The following is a 20,768-nucleotide window of genomic DNA, read 5'->3' on the forward strand; positions in this document are numbered from 1 at the left end:
CCGCCACTCCAGAAAGTAAAGCCAAGTCCACACCGCTGCATCCCCTCCCGTTTTTCTCCCAGGGGTGTAAACCAAATTCCCTTTGGAATAGGTCGCAGGAAGATTTCACGTTTTCCCAAGCGGGGCCGTGAAGGCAGAAGGGTGTCCCACAACCCACTGGGAATCTATACAAGCGCCGCGTGTGCCGGGAGCTGCCCGTGGCAGATGCTTGTGGCAACGCGGAGCTTTGGACTCAGCGCTTGGCCTGCGGGCACGCGCCAAGGAGCTCTCAGCCTTCCCGTGCTGCAAAAGCTGGCTGCGAAGGCGCGGGAGAGGCAAGCAGGGCCGGGGCCGAGGCTGACTCCGGGACCGGACAGGGACAGGGACAAGGACAGGGACAGCACCACTGCGGCACTCCCGCTCCCCGGCGCGGCTCCACAGCGCCCACCCGAGGCGGCTCACGCCCCCTGGCGGCCCCGCGCGGCTCTGTGGGCCATTGGCGTCACAACGCCGTGTGACGTCACCCGCCCGCGCGCCGCCGCTGCCGCCATGGGTAAGAATCGCGGCGGGGCCGCCAAGGCCGGCAGCGTGTTCCGCATCGCCCGCAGCGGCGTCCTCAAGGCCAAGGCCAAGGGCAAGGCGCGGCCCGTCACCTCCGGGCTGAAGCAGGTGAGTGCCACGGCGGGAGGAGGCGCTGGCCGGGCTGCGGCAGCGCCTCGCCACGGTGCGGCCCCTGCCCTCCTGCGGCGCCCGCAGGAGGCCTCGGCCTGGCGGGGATTCCTCCCCTTCGACCTCGGTGCGCGGCGCAGCAAGCGCTCGGAAGTGATTAAATCGGGCTGGTTTAGGGGCAGTGTGCCTCCGGGCACAAAACGGCAAAGTTGCATGATTATCACCTGAAAATTAGGTTTGGATGTGGATATCATCTGGAAAAAGAGGATCACAAGAAGTTCATTTGACTAATCCGCAGGCATATGGCACAGAAGGCATCGGGCTGTGCTTGAGGGGTGTCGTTTGGGAAGTGTCTGATAGTACCGCGCCTTGTCGTCGGGAATGCGATGCTAAAGGGCGCATCAGCAGTTCAGCGAGTTCGCGTTCATTGGACTGCATTCACTGCGTCGCTGAGGGTGTAATTCAGGGTAGAGTTTAACAAAATGCCTTGATCCAAACCGCTGGGCATAGTTAGTACTACTAACAAGGAGAAGTCCTGCTCCTTTCCATCACGTTCCTTGTCCCAGGAAGGGATCCTTGTGCCAGGCTCTGGGCTACATTCCCACAGCTCTTTTTGATGCTGGCTCAGGAACTCTACGCCCACTAGGTGACTCAACTTGCTAAATCAGCAGCGAAAGGCATTAAAAGTACATTTTGCATTTTTATGTGCTGGGTTGGTGAGTTGAACAAACGTAATTATGAATGAATGAATGCAGAGAGAAGCATTTTGGTGGGGAAGAACCAGAAAGGATGGACCCTTTTCTGATCCAGTAGCTGTTTATTTGCCTCAGCTATCAAGTAAAACTGTCAGTGAGATGCAGTGAACATAGCTAGGAGTGTGCACTGCTGGATGTTTTGCTCTTAATTCCCCTCTGCCCCTTTTTTGCCCCTTATATAGCTGTGATGCTCTGTAGATGCTTCTGTTAGCCAGTTTAACATAATAAAGCAATAGAAGAACAGAGAAGCAAAAATAATGTTGTTATTTTGGTGTCTGTAGAAGAGCACAGCCCAGAAGAGGGAGAGAGTGGGTCGTGGAGTAGGGAGCAGTGCAGGGCAAGAGGGATGGGGGTGTTTTCCTGTTGAGAGCAGTGAGTCATTATATGGTATCTTCTCAAACCCTGCCTCCAGCCTGCAGTGTGTGTTCTGGAAGAGTTCACCTGTCCCTCTAGAAAAACATCTGGTAATAGAAATAATAAAAGCAAATAGTGGCTTATTTTCTCCATTTGATGCAGTTGCAGTCTGCTGGAGAAACACAAGTAAATGGCTTTAAAAAAAGAAGGCCATTTCTGATTTTCTCCTGCAAGTTCCACTTAACAGATTAATCTGGTGGACAGACAGGAACAAACTCTAGAAAAAACAATTTCATGTTGCTGGCGTCACATCTCCTCTTAGTCTAGACTGTTCTGTATAATAAAGGGAGAAACAGGTTTAAAATCATATTCATGAAATGTCTGAGTTTTGTGGTCTTGAAAAGCTTATTAGGAGTAAAATTTTATTCTCTGTGTTTGAAGCTGTGTTCTTTAATGCATTAAGCCTTTGGGTTTAATGTGATTTACTTATCGTTAAGCAGTATAAGAAGATGCTCAGAAAAAAAAGTTGCTAAAATAAATTTACTCATTAATAGCTATAAGCTCATTGTAACTGTTCAGACAACTTTTGATGTAGGTACCCATGCTAGCTATAGAGCCTCTTTCTGTGGAAAAGTCCTGCCTGACTACTTGAGGATATCACTATTAAAAGTGACTGGAACCTTCTAAAAGCCCTGTGAAGCTGGAAGATGGTGACAAGCCCTGACTGAACACATGGTCTTTGTACATCATGTTACCAACAGTCCATCCACTCTGATCAGAGCTGGGGCTGTATTTCTTCAGTCACTGTCCCAGTGAAAGTGTTCATCTGAGCAGGCCTGTTCTATCAGCCTCATTGCCCACTGCTTTCTTAATACTGGTTTTTGTGGTCAGTCAGAAGGGAATTGTTACTGTATAGGTGCTCTGGAATTATGGAGGCTTTGAAAGTAAAATGAATGCGTGTAACCATTCACAGTTTGCTTCTGCCTGTTTAAATTGCTCAGAGATGAACTATGGGGGTGGCCATTGAAACAGCAGTAGGTATGCTGAAATTTGGGGTTGCCTGAAGACCTATGAGCATGCTTCTGGAATGTTTGCAATGTAATAGGTTATTACCTGGCTGTGATCCTGTTCCAGACTTTGGAAGCAGCAGGTGCTAGGGCTCAGATCAGCTGAATCTTATTTTGCTGCAGTGGTGAGAGTTTATGCCCTCTTGCATCCACCCTGCTCCTCTACCACAGACAGTTGTCCCCAGAGTGCAACACATGTCCATATTCTAGCACTTCCTCTTTGAAAGTAAAACCTTTGATGAAATAACTTATAAAGGCAGACTTGGGCTAAAAGAGAGGCTGAGGTGCCCAGAGATAGACATTCTACTCTGCTACAGCTGCAGAGTTTCTTTAAATACTGTGGCAAAACCTGCTAGACGTTGTTGGCCAGACCTACAGTACAAACAGTTAGGATGCAAGGTGTGATGATGAAAGGTAAGCTACTGGAAGAAATTCAACATACTAAAATAATTTACAAATTGTATTTGGTTTGAGGGGCTACAGGCTTGGCTTCTCTAAAAATCTGCCAGAAGCTTCCCTTATGTCTGAAAGGGCCAATGCCAGCTGGCTTCAGGATGGATATGCTGCTGGCCAAGGCAGAGCCCATCAGGTACTGGCAGTGCCTCTGGGTTGATGTAGTTAAGAAGCATACCACCAGCAGCAGTCAGAACAGGGGAGTGAGAATTTTTTAAAGAAACAGCCCTGCAAACACCAAGGTCAGTGAAAAAGGAGGCAGAAGTGGTGCTCCAGGTGTCTGAACTGAGATTCCTCTGCAGCATTTGTTTGACAACTAATTAAATTCATTTTCCCCAAGTTCAGTTGAGTCTGTTCTGCCCATGATGGCAACTGGTGAGTGGTCTTTCTCTGCCCTTATGTCTACTCATGAGCCTTTCATTATATTTCCTGTCCCCTGTCCAGCTGGAGAAGGCAGCGATGGAGCCGCTTTGGTGGGCACCTGGCATTCAGCCAGGGTCAGTTCACCAGAGCAAGGTAGGAAGGAACCCTTCCTGGGACTTCATTCCAGCTAAGAGGAGCTGAGGCTGGTGTAGCAGCACCTGTGAAGCCTGACTTTTGTCTTCTCTGTGTTCTCTTCCTGGGTCACTATGGGCTCCCATTCCTGTAGAGCAAGTTTAACTCTTAATTTTGAATTTATTAGTACATAGCTAGATGACCTAATGAAGTAACAGGTAAAACATACTGAAAAGCATGTAACACTGGCTGCATAATAATTGCACAAAAATGGGGCAGTTTCACATCAGTGGAATTTTTGCTAAAAATACTCATGTATGTATTTTTTTCTCTTCCAGATAAACATTAAAAATGCTGAAAAAGTTAGCACAATAAATAAAGCATTTGCTGAAGTTCAGAAAGAAATCCGGCAGCTTTCAAAAGGTACCACAGCAGAACCTCAGAACACTCAGAAGGTAATTTCCCTTTGTAAAAATCTGAGCAGAATGAAAAGAATGTTTGTGTTTAAAGCATTATAATGTGTCTCTTAGGCTGCAGGCAATAGCTCAGTTGGACAGAGTCTGGTGCTGGTAATACCAAGGTGCTGAGTGCTTTTAATGGCCATTTGCTTAAGAGTTGGACTTGATGATCCTTGTGGGTCCCTTCCACTTCAGAATATTCTGTGAATCTGTGAATTCATGCAGTTGATTTAAAGCTAGAATCCCAGTTTTATGAATTTCATTTGTGTGGCAATGCTGAAACCTAATTAGCATGTTCAAATTCTGTATAACTGCTAAAGAAGAGAGAAGAGGGTGGCAGCCATGCTGAAGCACACTTCAAAAGCATATTTTTAAATTACATTCTAGCTGATTTCTTATTTTTTTAAGTTAGTCCCAGCTTCATCCCCCAGATTTGAAACTTGTATCTCTACATGAATAGACACAAAGATGAAGAACCTGGCTGTTCCCCACCTGAAGCTCCTGACAGTGTTTTGAAAAAACAGTTCTGCCTCTCTTTGTTCCTGATTCCTAAGCCTTATATTGCCTCATCAGAAGGACCAACACCTGAAGCAGCAATTTCTGTAGTAGAGCTTTTGCCTGCAGCACTTGGGGTTCAAGACAGTATTTCTCTTGCCTTTGTCTAGTTTTTTTTTTTTTTAAAGCAGGCCTACTTGCAGTCTTGCACAAGAATTAATTCATAAAAGTTTAATTCCTGACAAATTCCTCCGTGTAAACTTTCTGCTGACTGATGCTCTAGGCACAGTTTCAGTGAGAGAAAGCAGTCCTTCAGGATGAGATGCAGATGAATTCATCCTGCTATTAGAGGAAGCTGGAGTTTGGAGAAGTGGACATGAGTTGTCAGTATGCCTGAGGTGATCAAGTTTCTGTACAGCTGGGAGCAACTAAACAAGTGTCAAATACCTTAAGGAGAGGCTGAGGGAAAAATGAAACATAAGTGACAGTGCTGCCAGCACAGGATGAAGCCAAGCTGGAATTTCAAGGCAGTTGGAACCAGTGGTCCTGTCCCTGCTGGCTTGTTATTTATTCCTCCAAGAATTCAGACTGTACTACTGCTCCTGTGCTAGTAGGGCTCTACACCACTCAGGCTGTAACAGTATTTTCTCCAAAGTTGCAGAGTATTGTTGAGAGCAGTTGTGTTCTAAAAGCTGAGCCTGTCTCAGTTGGGCCGTGTGTGTTACTGGTACGACGCTCCCAAAGCACAAAGCATTTTCTGCTTATGTCTCAACTTCAGTGTATGCTGCAATCCCCCCAAATTATTGAAGTATAACTGCAAAATTAGCTGAAACTAAATATATAAAAGTCAAATTGATCTTCTGGCCAATGGATATTTATTTAGTCTGGTTTGGTTTGGTTTTTTTTCCAAGGAGAATAAAAAGAAATTGTTTTCTGCTTTAAACTGAAACTCTTTTTTTTTCCAGGTTTCCACAAATCTGGAAGAGGAACCAGCAAACGTGGATGCTGCCACAAGCCTGTTATCTCAGTTGTAATGCAAAATGGACAATGAAGGGGTTGCAAGAAATGAAAGACCACAAATACTGATGGCTTTGTTTGCACAATTTTATTAAAAAAATCTTGTTAATATACAAGTATTGGCACACTTCAATACAAACTACAAACAGACCTTTCCTATCATCTAGGAAAGTGGAATGTCAGAAGTCAGTGTGAGAAACTTAAAGTGCTAAAACAGAAGGCACTTCACAAAATTGGTTCACTGAAACAGTTTAGCATAACTCAAGTTGATACTCTTCACTTTTCAACTTGGCAGTGAAAGCTTCAAAATTGTTTGAAAAGTTAAAAAATAGAAAGCTTCTTGGCAGTAAAGCTTTAAAGAAAATGCTGTTAACTGTGAGCAAGAAGACTAATCATTTTTTAAAAAATGATCAAAAAGTTGTAAGTATTTTCACTTTTCTTACTAAAGAAAGCTCCAAACAATTGGCTTAGACAGAAACACACTCAGGTGAAAAAGTGCCAGAATTTTTGATTAAGAGCCCTTTTTTCTTGTTCTTCAATTTGTTTTGTGAAGTAGTTAAAGGAAGCAAAAGGAAATATACTCCCAGAGTCAGTGAACTAAGTTATACATTCATTATTCAAATACTTAGGTTATGAAGAAGTCTAGATTGTTACAGTTAGAGGTAGATAAGTAGTCTGGTTGACATAATATCTAATAATTTAGTATCTGCACATCAAAGAGATCACAGACTCCTTCATTATCATCCAGGTTAAAGTTGTAGTCATCTCCGGGAGTAGGAGAGAGTCGTAAGAGAGGAAAAACTGTAAAGCAGGAACAGTTTAGTTTAAATTAAAACACTTGGAAAATCAGCCCTATCACATTTCAGTATGTTTGTCATAAGGGTTAGTCTTAATAATTAAAATAGTCTTGATAATCTGACAAGCTCACTGAGATACATACCATGAAAACCTGTACTGCATTCAAACTAAGGCAGTAAGTGATGTATCTGCCATTTTTTGCTTAGTATTTTAAGTCAGTTTGCTGAAGAGGAGTGATAGCTGTGGAATATGGGTTTAATTTCTTCTGCAGTAACAGAGTTCCTGAGGAGCTTTTGAAAACATTAACCAGAAAGCCAGAATTTATATTTATATTCCTTTATCTATATCCCTGCTCTAGAAGCAGAGCCTCTTTCCATGTTAACCACATACTGGCACGTTCACAGAATCCCATCTTGCCCCTTGGATCTTACAAGCACATCTCTTTCTGGATGAGCCCTGAAGTGGTCTGCTTGAGGGGCAGATTTTATTACAGGCCTTACAGAATACAGGGCAAAAGGAACAAAAGCAAGTTGAGTTCACCTCTTTGCCTGCCACATCAGTGAGAGTGGCAGAGAGGTAGGAGCACATGAATTTTGTAGTAGCTGTGGTTCAGTGCTGCACTCATATGGCCAAAGATGTGCAAGAACAGAAATGGGTGACACTTGTTCTGTTAAGTGTACCACAGATGGCCATATGTCAGTCTGCATCCAGAACTATATTCTGAAATACTTATTCAAAGCACCTGCACAAAGCTTTAGGCAGAATAGAATTAAACCAGATTTATATTTTAAGGCAGCACACTAGTCATCAGCTTGTTCTTTCTTTTTCCCTAAATTAAGTACTGGTGGGTTATTCATGCAAGTAAGTGCTTTTGGATTAAGGTTTTCCTATTTTGTCTGTTAAATAAAACTGTTGCAGGGAATAGAAAGGGGAGCAAAGACAAGAGTGACAGAGGAGGCAACATGGGAAAGAAGTAGTTTCATACTGACTCTTGGCATCAGATTTAATAGATGCCTTCTAAGTGCTGTTCACACATAAATCATGCTGCTACTTGTGATTATTAGAAAAGATACTAAATACTTACCATCAGAAGACATGAGTTCATCAATAATATCTCCACTGATATTTCCTGTGAAAGACAGGAGCACATGCTTTACGTATGTGGGTTTTTTTAGTCTGTGTTTATAGCAGTCAACACATTCTTTGCATTAAAACACTGAATTGACAAGTATACTATGGCTTGTGCAGTGTAGGAGCTGCAGAGGTAGTATGCCATGTACATGTAAAATATACTTATCTTTGTATCCCTCAGTTTTTCCTCCTCAATACATTTTTCCCACTTAACTCTTTAAAACCCAAGAGCTATATATATCATGGTGTACCATGATGCTTATCTGGTGGCAAAGAAACTCAATTGTTCAAAATTAGTATGGTCCTCAGTGGCTTCATCAGAAGATAAACAGAGACCTGTTTTTTCCTCTGTGTAACTCATTGGTAATTTGGTCACAAAGAAGGGCTCAGGGAACCAGTGAAATCTTTAAACAGGAACTACTGCTTCCTACCTGCAGGCTCCTCCATCTTTGCAATGTCAAATGAGTTTGGCTTGAGAATGCAGTTGACATCCAGAGGCAGCAAGCTCTGGTAGTCACTGGAGCTGGCTGAGGCTTGGGCACTGTCTCCAGACAGGCTGGGATAGAGCTCTGGTTCTGGAAGGCTGGAGTAAGGGGCTGCAGGGGCTGCGCTGTCCTGCTGGGCGCTGCCATCTACACAGACAGGAAGGAGTGTTAAAGTCTGTTACAGTGAAACAGAACACACAGCACCTGCCCCCAGCTTTGTCTTTTGAGGGAGAACATGGCCAATGTCTGAGATCAGGTGAGAGGAGTCTTCCCCTTCCACAGTCACAGTCACAACTTAACTAATTGTCAATTAATTAAAGGTCAATTAAAGGTCAATGGAGGTAATCAGGATCCCTCAGGAATGCAGTTGTAATACAGCATTTTCTTAAATCTTTTCCTATTACCTATTAATTTACTATTACTATGAAAAAAGTACCTGATATTCAGGCAGCCTCTTACTGTGGCTATGTGGAAGAAGGTAAGCAACCTTGTGGTACAATAGCTGGAACTGGTGCCTGCATTATCAATCTCATTAAAAGTACGCGTTCAAATCATATCCTCCTCCATCAGGAGGTTTGCAATTTTGCTCCATAATGCATTCTGGAGAAGCACCTCAGAATAATTAACAGGATTACATCCAAAACCTGTTTAGTGTAAGATGGTAAGATGTGAGGGAAGCATCTCTTTCATCAGACAGAAGAGGAAGAGGTGTCTGTAACCTCCTGAGAGCTGTTACTAAGGCCCTGGAGTAGTCTTTAATGGACAGCTGCTACCCTATGCAAATTCTTGATCTTGTCTACTACTTTTCTTAACAGTTTCTTCTTTCCCTCCAGCTGCCCTCCTCCCCCACCCACCAGAGGTAGGAAAACCCCGGGATCCACCTGATGATGTGTCCACAGCTGCTGTTGGCGGTAACTCCTGCCCTTGGTTGGGGTCACATTGTTCTGGGGGATTTGGAGGAGCTGCAGCTGGTTTAAGTGGAGTCACTGGAGCTGCAGGCTGAGATGGAGGCTGTGCAAGGTCATCAGGTGGAGGAACTGGAAACACTGTGGGCTTGGAGGAGCTTGATTCTTTGTTTATAAGCAGCACATGGATAGGTCCTGAACTACTTTTAAGATTGATCTGGTATTTATTCTGTCCATTCTGTCCCTGTAAAAATGGTGTATTATGAAAGTCAGCATTCCTTGAGAACTTGGAACTCTACAAAGTGATGAAGACTAAGATCAGCTGTTTTAGTCCTCAACAAAAAGAAAAAAAACCAAAATCCAACATCACCCAAGCTGCTAACTTGGGTCCTGCAGAGAACCTTACCATTGCCTGAACTGATTCAGCAGAGATGGACAAAGATAGTACCACTGATCAGCTTCATGGCTCTAGCCTTGGATGCTTTTACTGATATTAGACTGTGCTTAGCCTCACTAAAAATAGCTTGTGAAACTTCTCAGGTGAATTTCAGCCTTCTATAAGCACAATGGCTATCACGCTACATACCATGCTCTCTCCCAACTATGTAAACACTACTTAAAATCAATCGCTGTGACAACAACAAAAAAAAAAGTTAAAAGATGGACAGAAGTAAATAATTTGGCCTCCTACTTCAATCTTGCCAATTTAATCCTTTTGGCTAAAGTGAGATTGCAGTCTGTTTCTCTATCCAGTCTAGTACCATGAGACTAAATCTAAATTATATTAAAACTAAATTGAAAAGGTTTTTTCATAAGAGATCCATTTTAACAATATAACAGAGAAACTTGACACATAAAAGTCACTGAGTTCTCAAGAGAATTCATAGCAACTATGCATTATTTTGAAAGCTGCAACATTTTAAAAGCAAGAGAGAAGAAGAACCCACTTGTGTATTTTGGTTTTCAAAGAAGGTGGGGTTACCATTAGTCTATCTAAGTGTACAAAACTCACTTTTTTCTGTCTGGCCTCCCTCTTCTCAACCTAAACAATCCTAATCCTTTCTCCCCTCCCTCTTGGACATGGATAGAGATAAATCCTCTGCTCTGAAACAACTCTTCTTTGTCACTATTGCTCTAGAACACTTAAGTAAACGAGAAACCAGTACATACCATTTCAGGTCTAGGTACTTCTAATTGTGTACCACAAGGTGCTTGAATTGCTAGAAGTGTATCTCCTGGTTAAACAGCAATTTTAAAGAAAGTGTTAAGTATATTTTTCTTAAGTCTTCTATAGTATCCACTCAAATGAGATCTGGAAAATCTCTAAGGTCACTTAAAGTACTGCGTTATTTAGCATTGCATAGTATAAATCACAGAATTCCAATACTAAAATCATCATTGCAAAAACCTTTTCTCACAACAGTACAAGATTAACCATATTCTTTACCCATTTGTCTTCTAGTCGTATATATAACAAAAGGTGAAAATATTTAACTAGTTCCTTTTTTCACAGAATCAAAGAATCATTTAGGTTGGAAAAGACCTCCAAGATCATTGAGTCCAACCTTTGACTGATCACCAACTTGTCAACTAGACCACAGCACTAAGTGTCATGTCCAGTTGTTCCTTGAATACCTCCATGGATAGTGACTCCACCACCTTCCTGGGTAGCCTGATTCAATGCCTAATCAGCCTCTTGAAAAAATCTTTCCTGATGTCCAACCTGAACCTCCCTGGTGCAGCTTGAGGCCATGTCCTCTTGTCCCATCACTGGTTGCCTAGAAGAGACTGACCCCCACCTGGCTACGACCTCCTTTCAGGTACTTGTAGACAGTGATAAGGTCTCCCTTGAACCTCCTTTTCAGCAGGCTAAACAACCCCAGCTCCCTCAGCCACTCCTCATACGACTTCAACTAAACCAGCTCTCTGGCCTAGCTCACTTTATGACTTTGATGACTGGTGGTACTACAGAGATTTAACAGAAGGAAGAAGAGGTGTTAATGTTCATCTTCAGTGCCAGTACTTCCAAATATCTAAGCTCATGACTTCCACAGCACATATGACTGGGATCCAACAGCTGTCTGTCACACTCATCTGTGGCTTACTATGCACATGAAAATGTGTTGGTTAAAATCAGGGGACCACATTTACAAGCACAGCACTGGCACAGGTTACTTGCAGGTTACTTGCTTACCTGCACATGATTTCCTCTTTGTTCATAACTAATTTGGAGTAACACTTTTCTTTCTCTGCTTCCTAAGAAACACTTAGGTTAAGTACTATGTCAGCATCATGCCAGCTGCCTCCATGTTTTGTAATGACTAACATCTTTTCAGTAACAGCCCATTTTTGTTAAATTCTGCAGTAGTTTTCTAATCTTATGTTTTTATTTAAAAAAGTCTTCCTTGTGGCAAAGAAAGACAGTTTTGAGCCTAGCTGGAGGCTGAACAACAATCTTCCCTTGGGTGCCCCATGATCAGGAGATGATGTCAAGGGAAGTAACCTCTGCCAGCACTTCCCAGCAATTTCTTCCAACCACCTGTACAGGAATCCTTTAGATTTAGTAGCAATGCCCCATCATTGACCTTCTGCTGGCTTATTTATACAGCATCACAAGCTCTGTCTGGCCACAGCTGCTACCAGGAAATGATGCAAAATTTAGATCTTCCTGGTTCTTCTGGAGGGTTGGACCAACAACCAGTCCTGTCTCTGGTTCCATTAATGGCCCATGGCAAGCTGCTGAAAAGTATGAATACCAAAAAAGAAACCAAAAACCAGGACTCCAGCTGAGCTTCCATTCTATACAATCTATGACTACAATTAGAAAATGCCAGAACTTGGTAGCCATGAACATTATGAGACCTCAACCTAGTAATGATCACTATTGAGTATTTCTTAATTCAAAATACTTGCAGGAAAAAAGCAGGTTAGTTAGCAAGTCATTTTTCAAGGAATCACTCACTTTAGAAATACAGCCTAGCAGCAACTTACCATTGAAGCAGTTGCAGATATCTTCATGGGTGACATATGAAAATGTAATTTATGTCAAGGAACATTTTTCTTAAAACAATATAAAACTAGTATTTGCTGCCCATCAGAAGTTTGTCCAAACTGAGCCTAAACTAAAGCATTATTATTGTAAGAGGTGTAATCAAGGCATTATTTTTGACTTTCAGAAGATAGATAGATAGATAGATAGATAGATAGATAGATAGATAGATAGATAGATAGATAGATAGATGCTAAATTGTTTTCATGTTACCAATCAGTCATGGAAGTTAAAGTCATGTAAAGAAGATTTATATCTTCTTTTGTTGAAGAAAAACTTGAAAAAATACTTGCCTTACCTTGCTAAATGAGTTACATTATGCTTTATCCATTACCTACACTTTAACTGTTGCTTTAATTCTAGATCCAAAATGCACACAATTTATTTAAAAGGATATTGGTGGTTTGTAGAATCATCCATGACGTTCTTGATACTTTGCTGAAGCCACAATTTCTGCTGATCCAATTCTTTTTCTTTTAGCTCTAAATCTTCAATTTCAGCTTCCAGATACCTCAGCCTGTCTATGACTTCTTTTGTATTGCAGCCAGCACCTACTCCTCTTAAACAGGTATAAGGGTTCATGAAACCACAAGTAAAAATCTAAAGCAAACATTGAATGATAACTTCTTAAGACTATTTTCAACATTTGGAAAATCTACTAATATTCAATATGAAGGAAATGAGCATTTAACTTTCCAGTAGTGTTTTGACAGGAAAATGAAAATTCTTTAATTCAGATCAAATTTAAAATTTTCTTCTACAAAAACTTAGCTTCTTTTGGAATTGTTTTGCAGGCTCTAGCTCCTTCCCCTAGAATCCTTATCTTGAGCTTTTACCTTCAGGGACCTAAGAGAAAACAGGCATGGACTGTGGTAGGGCAGGTAGGTGGAGACAGTGTGTCCTGACAGCCCTCCCAAATTCATTCAGGGAGAATTTTTCAACTACAAGTGCTAGTTATAAAGTAGCACTACAAGTTTTCTTAAAGATTCTCTTCTGTGTGCTTTAAACTTGATTTTATGTATCACATACACAAGTTAAAGGGAAAACAAATACAGTTAATTTGCAAGTTTATTGTACTTCTACAACATCACATTGCTCATTGATTAGCAGTGTTAATTTTATGGTGTCATATCTAGTCAGAAGAAGTAGAGTCAATTTTTTTTGCCCTTAAGCATGTGAAAATTTGCAGAACTGACATAACTTACTTCCACTGAATGCTGTTTTTTGACTTCTTCTCAATGAGATCAATCCCCTCCAGAACGTTGGTGATATCATAGATCCTTCTCTTCTGCCTCACAGCAAGCGTATCAGCAGCCTGTAGAGAGAACAAGTATCAGCAACTTGCATGCTGAGGGAAAGCCACTCCCTTGGAAAAATGCCATCTAATGTAACTTCAAAAGGAGAAGGCTCCATTCTACAAGAGCCCAATACCAACAATGAATTCTAGCAGGCAGTGCTACAAAGCACAGGGAGCAGTCCCCTGGCTGAAGGCCAACAGGCTATCCCCTAACAGAGAAAGGAGCTCACAGGGGTTGCAAAGACCATGGTCTGTATCTGGGGCATATTCAGCTGCATGGAGGAGCCTGCCATGCTCTTTCTGGAGGACAGGAAAAGGTATGGAAGGCAGGCAGTGAGACCTTGCAGTGGGACAAGCCTCTGAAGCTTGAAGGATATAATAAGTTTATCATTCCTTCCACTGACACTCGAGGTATTAGAGCCTTTGTTTGGATTCAGTGGTGCTAGGATACGAAACAGGGCTGTAATTTCACAAGGTGGCTGCAGGAGAGCTGCAGTATTTCAGGCCAGCATTGTCCCTGCACAAATGCTCCTTGCAGGGCACAAGGGCTCACTCCATGCCCCACTGAGCACCAGCACCCTGGGACAGCTGCCAGGGATGTTGCTGCAGACACACAGCCAGCTGTGCAGTGCATCTGAGGGCTGCCACACCTCGCCCCTCTGAGCAAAGCAGCATCAGGCAGAGGCAACCACTTCATGCTTCACCTCTTCCTCTCCTTTTGTGTAACTGATGCAAAGAATTAAGATAAAATAAACAAGTGAGCTACTCATGCCTTCCACAGCTGTAGTTACTTGGGATAGTTAAATACAAAGACTACATAGGATTGTATATGTTAAACAAATAGAAGAAAAATAAAGAGAAGGGTAGGCAAAGAGTTCTGAATTTGAACTAATGCAAAAATGCAAATAATTTCTACTACAGGAACATGATGATTTATTTCAGTTTGTTCCAACAATCTATTAAATGTTCGCTTTTTGTAAGCAGCCTACATGAAAGGTACAGCTTGAGACAGCCATAACCTGGAAGGAAAACCAAATTTCTTTGCTTAATAGTACAATTACCTTTTGCTACTGAAATAAAGTTGAAAGGATAAAAAGAAAGAACAGAGATTATAAAAAGTACTCCTATAGACATGAATTACATAAACTGCTCTTTCTCCTTGACAGTGATGTACCCACTAAACACTGTGTTCACTGACACCATTAGCAGCATTTATCTTTTGTATGGCCTTCTGTATGAGTCTTTTAAAACATTTTCTTAACTAACAAAACAAGATGCATGCAAACACATATTGCACTTTAGTTCCCTCCAGGAAGCAGGGTCTCTGATCAACTGTTTCAGTAGGTATGCATCTGCTATCTTAATCTGCTATTTCTGCTGCATATATACACATATGTACACACTGCTTCCAAGGACTGCAAGAGAACCCTAAAAATCTAGCAAGTGACAGAGCTGATGCCGTTTGCATAAAGCTGAATCAGCACCCCATACATCTCATGGTCTTCAGTTATTCTAGAGGCTGTTTACATTATTCAGTGCAAGGAATGGACAGCACACACAGATGCTATTCAACTTCCTGCTTTTTTCCCACTGCTCCACATATTTACCTAGGACTTAGTATACTACCCATGGCTTGAACAATAAAGAAACTGCTCTGGAGACAGATTTCATTACCTCTTGAAATTTTCCCAAAGGCCTGTCTACAAAACATAAATGCTTTACTAATCTTAATGTATTTTCAAACTGTACAAAAGATACCAATGTACAAATCTGGAGCTATGAAACCAAAGCTTAAGATATTAGGGAAAAAAAAAGGTCACTTCTTCTGAGTGTCCAATTTCAAATGTTTCCAAGTTGAAGTAATTGTTCCACTTTAAATGCTATTGCATTTTGTATGCCCAAACCACAGTTCCCATGAACACCAGCAGCAGATTCACCACTACCAGCTCCAGATGCCCAGGAAAGGGCCTCATTTCACAGGAAAATGAACAGCACAGCTACATAGGTATTTGACTTGACTACCCTGCATACAATTCAATCACTTCTGTGAAATTCAACTACTTACAACAGGAGTTCCAACACAAGCTGGGGCCAGTTCCCAAGCTGAGAAGTTTAATCCTGACATTCACTAGCTTTCTGGTACAGACCTTGGAATCTAATTATCTTTTAAAAATTTCACTTTAAAAAGAAATTGAGAAGTTCCTCTCTGACACTCTAGCAGTTATCAGTGTGATACCTTCTGCCAGGTACATGGATCAGAAATTAAGTTCAGTCCTCCACATAAACAATTCACTAATAATTTAAATAATTAAAAGAGCTTCCTGACACAAATCTGCTGTCAAAAACACTGTTAAAACTCATATCTTCTTAGCTTGTGTAAAGAAAGGGACATCTGCAACAAAGGCCCTGCTAACATGGATGGACATAGCTTCCACATCCAGAGCTCTTTTATAAAATCCTTCTAATGTTAAGCTGCTGAACTCTATCCTTATTGCTCTAATATCTCCTTATACTTTGATTAAGTATGTATTCAAAACAAGTATTCATGAGAGCATAGACAGGTTCAGAGCTGGAATAAAGTATCTAAGCACAGAGCTATGGTTCTGCGTACATTCCAGTCGTGCAGCTCCTGGAATACAGAAAACTCACTGTACAGCACAGGTTCAGCTGCAGGCAGGCACACATGCCCGGAAATAACGAAGAAAGGCCAGGAAAACTGAGAGCTTGTAGCCCCCCCACCAACTTGTTTGCTCCCTGGGAGCTGACAAAAGGCAGCAGAAATCATCAGCTGTAAATGTGCTTGATTAGCCCTAGAGAGAGGAGGAACTCGATAGAGCACCACGGCAGAGTCCTTACTGAGAGCCTTTACAAAGCACAAGGGCCAGCACTGCCTGCTTGCTCTCTCCATGTGTCTGTCTGTCAAAGGAAAGAGGTCCTGCATCTTCTGAACTCTGCCTGTACCACATGACAACATTTTCTCCCTAAGAGGGCTGTCAACAGTTTGGTGAAAGTTTTAAATTGAATGGTGCTCTTGCCAAATTGCATGTAGAAGTACTGAATGTCATTGCAACATAAAGACTAAGGGACTGTAAAATCTAATAGACAGGCTCTTTCTTTTTCTGTGGAGTACAGCAAGTGTACGGCAGTTATTTGCTCCTGACCACTACACTTCTAAAACAAGTAGATTTTAGTTTATCTCATGTTTTGCACTGATGATCAGAAACACCATTTAACCATCAATAGAGCAGGGATGGTATGCTAGAAATGAAGCCCACTTTAAAAATTAGGGCACAAGTATCGTACACTATGAACAGCATCCATTCAGGTAGCTTATCCCTTATTCACTCATCTTGCTCTTCTTCTCTCTTCCCTGCAATTCATGGGCTGCTGCAGATAGAAATTTAGTTTTCTTTCCCTTCTATATCACCCCTTAGCGTTTTACACTTAATTCCATAACTAGATTTCTTTATGTAGGGCTATTCCATGACAAGTATGTCATTATTTTAGAACCGCTGTTGGATTTTAAAGTAAATACAAAATTCAAATTTCAAGTGAAGAAAATTCTCACTTCCATTCCCACAATTTCACAGATGCTACCAGTGCCCAGCACTAAAACATTTTCACAGCTTCCTCTTACACCCTGCTAAACTATAATTATAGAGGTATTAAAGATCACTAGAAAATGTCCCATAGAACAGATTTTCCTTCTCAATTGCTAAATCACAAAGCTGGAAATCTACCTGTTTTCAAAGTTTATTTTCTTTCTAGTGATGGTTTTGCTACAGAAATACGAATCAGCAGCACAACATCAGACAGTCAATACCAGCCAGCAGGGAGACACTTAAAGGTGTCCACTGCACAAATAATTTCTTGGAATGCTCTGTTCCATTTCAAGGCTGTCCTGTTCTTCAGTTTCCTGAGCACACTGGCTTAACACAAACACACAAACTGGTCTTCATTTTTGCTTAGATATATGGATTATTTAGGAGAAAACCAGTTTCAGAAATTTAAGTTCTGACTCACTGCTTATGAAAGTACCAACAGTTTATGCACAGTTAGTATTTTCTTCCAACAAATTGTAACATTTAATTCAGAAACCAGTCTCCAATAGGTCTTGAGCAGAAATGGCTGTGATTGGCTGCAATGCCCACTTAACTCTTCTGGGGCTATCAACTCTTTCATTCCCTGTGAGCAGGTACATTTCTCACTAAAGAGAACAAGAAGCATTGCTCCATCCCACTACACAGACCAACTTTATTGTTCAAGTCAATCCTCTTTGGCATTTAAAACCAAGCTTTTGGGCCTGATGTCTTTCAAACTGAAGTTTTGCTTCTCAGATTGACCTGGAACATCTCTCAGGACATGACAGACACTAAAGGAAGCTATACAACAATCCCAAAGATCCAGACATCTTCATTCTCTTTTGCTAGATACAGAGACAACTAATATTAAGGGGTTCATCAACTTGTCCAGACCACAGCATAACTAAATGAAGAATATAAACCTATCAGCATCCTTCCCTGTTCACCCTGAAGTTTCATTGGCCAGAGTAACATCATCAAAGTGCATCCGCTCTTAACAGGGATGCACAAAAAAAGCTCTGAGAACACCATTCACCTCCTGGGGCCTATTAAGAGTAATCAAAAAATAGGTCAGTTTTCCAGAAAGGACTTCAGGCAGAGCACCAAGCCAGCCTCTTGCTGCACTTTGCTGAACACTTCACCACTTAGGTTAACACCTTTGCTCCAATGCACTGCACACCCGACAGCCCAGAGGGCCCGAGCTCCAGGGAACTGACACAGTGGCAAGGATCCCTCCTGCAACACTGGGCCCCACCAAGGTGGGCTGGTGCCAGGGCATCACTGCAGAGGCTCCAGACATTGCAGCCCAAGGCATGCCTTGGAGGCAGCAGGCTGGCTGCAGAGCTGGGTGACAATGATTTGTCACTCCTATGCCAATTCAGCTTCTTTCATTCACACATAATAGAAAGCATAAGGCGGCAATGGTCTGTTTTTCAACATGGTTTTCTCTTGCTTAAAGGAGGCAGGTGGGCAAGAAACAGGTTTAAACAGCAGCCCATGCATTGAGTCAGTGCACGGAGCAACACAGGGCAGTCAAAGAAATCACAGAATTGTTAGGGCAGGAAGGGACCTCTGGAAACCATTTAGTCCAACCCCCACCAAGGCAGGGTCTCCCGGAGCAGGTGCACAGGAACTCATCCAGCTGGGTTCTCAATGTCTCCAGAGAGGGAGACTCCACGACCTCCCTGGGCAGCTTGTTCCAGTGCTCTGCCACCCTTAACACAGAAAAGTTCTTCCTCATGTTGAGGTGAAACTTCTGTGCTTTAGTTTATGGCCATTGCTCCTCATCCTGTAACTGGGGACTACGAAAGAATCTGGCGCCGTCCTCTTGGCATGCACCAATAGGATATATATATATATACACACACATATATATATATATATGCATTGATGTTTTCTTTTCAGACAAAACGGGCCCAGCTCCCGCAGTCTCTTCTCATAAGAGATGCTCCAGACCCCGCACCACCTTTGTAGCCCTGGGCTGGACCCTCTCCGGTAGTTCCCTGTGTTTTTTTCGACTGAAGAGGCAGAACAGGGCATAGTAAATAAGACCACTCTCAGTAAGTTAAACTTAACACACGGTGCCCCTTACACCCCTTTATAAAGAGCCGGAATGCGTGTTTTAGCCGACCGCGGCGGCTGTCAGCCATCACCGGGCACCCGCAGCCCGTCAGCGGCCGGGGGAGGCCCCACCACGCCGGGCGGGCGGTAGGGAGAGAGGGAAGGGAGGAAGGAAGGAGGGAGCGGGCGGCCCTGCCCGGCCCCAGCGCTGCGCCGCCCCGGCTGCAGCGCGGCGGGCCCTGTGCCCGGCCGGGCCCGGCGGTGCCGCCGGCCGCCCCCCCGCCCTCGCACCGCTTTGAGGTCCAGCACGCCGTCCTTGGCCTCCTGAAGCAGCGACACGAACTTGGTGGTCAGCAGCCCCAGGCTCTTCTCGTGGCGGCTGCTGCCGCCGCCCGCCGCCTCGGCCGCCGCGGCCATGCCGCCGGCGGGGCCACGTGTCGCGACCGCCGCAACGGCCCGAGCGGGAGCGCGGCCCCCGGCCCAGCGCGGCGGCGGGAGGGGCGGCCCGCAGGAAGTGACGCCGCCGCCGTTGCCTGGACACCGGCGCGGTCCGGCCGCGGGGCTGGGGCTGCGGCGGGGGACGGGCCCGGCCCCCTCCGGCCGTGGCGGGGTGGGCGGCCCCACGGCCTGCGAGAGAGGGACGGCAGCCCTTGGCTGGCTCGGGCCGCTCCCGGCTCTCGCTCAGGACCCCGGACAGGTAGAGCAGGCCTGGAGTCGGCCAGATACGTACCGCGAGTCTGCCTGTCCCCGCCTCCATAGCTCCTTGTCGCTCATTTCACCGTTTGCATTTGATATAAAAGCACTTAGATTAATTGCAGACGCTGTTCTCACACTTCCCAGACCAGGCACAAGACATGCTGATGATCTGGCCAGGGGAACAGGGAATTTTGGATCCTTACCCAGCCCTTTCCACTGGTGTCCTATATATTACTTGGCCTTAATTCAGGTACACCTCTTTCCCCCAGAAAGGAGCAGACCCACAGCTGCCCATCACACACGGCAGTGGGGCACGGTACTCCGGGTGTGCCACTGCACGCAGGAGCTACACCTGCACAGGCAGTCCCATGTTCAGAGCAACATGTGCATGGTAACACACTCTGCACCTGGAACCACAATCCTCCTGGTCTCAAGTAACACAAGGATTTCTTGATTCCATACTCTCATTGATTGAAACAGATCATTCTCTAGTCGGGAAATGAAAACAAAGTCTAGTAATGGAATTGATTTTAAATTGTCATGATTAATGCATGAGAGCATGCTTTGCATCTGACAAGATCAGTGTTCACATTTTGTTATATTTTTATTTAATTAAATTTATTTACTATATATTTTATTTTGTTATATATTTTATAAGTTGTCTTTCATTTATTCATTTACCCATTTGTGATTAGGTAAATTTGGTGCAGCTTTCACCTGCCCCATGTCTTAATTATTTTACCATTTTGAAGGTAAAAATCATTTCAACACTTATTAAAAAGTTTTAAGGAAGCCATGCAAACATAAAAAGGGAAACAATACCAAAGATGGAGTCATCTGCAAGAAAAACAAATGTTCCAAGCACTACTAACACATGCATGTTCCCAAGTACTGTAATATGAAAGTCCTGAGCCAAGAGCAAGGAATAGAAAGAATTAATCTTAAAACTGTTAACAACTCCCTATGATGAAATCAGAAAGTTTCAGAACAGCTATTTTGGAGTTAAAACTCAGAGGAGATATT

General features: G+C 43.2%; 2 protein-coding genes across 3 annotated transcripts; one reads left to right on the plus strand and one right to left on the minus strand.

Annotated features, from left to right (window-relative positions):
• The first annotated feature begins 189 nt into the window (after positions 1-189).
• Positions 190-5,858, plus strand: RBIS (ribosomal biogenesis factor). Its single transcript, XM_054636441.2, has 3 exons — positions 190-648; positions 4,111-4,227; positions 5,691-5,858. Exons 1-3 carry the CDS (start codon positions 205-207, stop codon positions 5,757-5,759), a joined length of 630 nt encoding a protein of 209 aa, XP_054492416.2. The 5' UTR covers positions 190-204; the 3' UTR covers positions 5,760-5,858.
• E2F5 (E2F transcription factor 5) lies at positions 5,816-19,891 on the minus strand. Of its 2 annotated transcripts, none has more exons than XM_077188304.1 (9): positions 19,780-19,891; positions 13,316-13,425; positions 12,506-12,669; positions 12,053-12,094; positions 10,232-10,296; positions 9,038-9,305; positions 8,103-8,303; positions 7,625-7,669; positions 5,816-6,543 (listed from the first exon to the last, which is right to left on the minus strand). In XM_077188304.1, exons 1-9 carry the CDS (start codon positions 19,804-19,806, stop codon positions 6,434-6,436), a joined length of 1,032 nt encoding a protein of 343 aa, XP_077044419.1. In that variant the 5' UTR covers positions 19,807-19,891; the 3' UTR covers positions 5,816-6,433. The 2 variants fall into 2 exon arrangements, with proteins under 2 accessions (XP_077044419.1, XP_077044417.1); XM_077188302.1 differs by lacking the exon at positions 19,780-19,891 and adding an exon at positions 19,341-19,572.
• Positions 19,892-20,768: the final 877 nt, after the last annotated feature.

Source organism: Agelaius phoeniceus, chromosome 1 (genome assembly GCF_051311805.1).
Source record: "Agelaius phoeniceus isolate bAgePho1 chromosome 1, bAgePho1.hap1, whole genome shotgun sequence".
Classification (NCBI taxonomy): Eukaryota; Metazoa; Chordata; class Aves; order Passeriformes; family Icteridae; genus Agelaius; species Agelaius phoeniceus.

What these genes read in the sequence shown, in the direction of transcription:
- E2F5 (XM_077188302.1), bottom strand. Translation starts at nt 19,466, where the DNA reads ATGGCCGCGGCGGCCGAGGCGGCGGGCGGCGGCAGCAGCCGCCACGAG. An exon ending in GCGTGCTGGACCTCAAAGCG is followed by an intron (nt 13,426 to 19,340) that starts GTGCGAGGGCGG and finishes TTCTCTCTACAG; the next exon opens with GCTGCTGATACGCTTGCTGT. An exon ending in AAAGATGGAGGAGCCTGCAG is followed by an intron (nt 7,670 to 8,102) that starts GTAGGAAGCAGT and finishes TGTCTTTCACAG; the next exon opens with GAAATATCAGTGGAGATATT.
- RBIS (XM_054636441.2), top strand. Translation starts at nt 205, where the DNA reads ATGCTTGTGGCAACGCGGAGCTTTGGACTCAGCGCTTGGCCTGCGGGC. An exon ending in TCACCTCCGGGCTGAAGCAG is followed by an intron (nt 649 to 4,110) that starts GTGAGTGCCACG and finishes TTTCTCTTCCAG; the next exon opens with ATAAACATTAAAAATGCTGA. An exon ending in AACCTCAGAACACTCAGAAG is followed by an intron (nt 4,228 to 5,690) that starts GTAATTTCCCTT and finishes TTTTTTTTCCAG; the next exon opens with GTTTCCACAAATCTGGAAGA.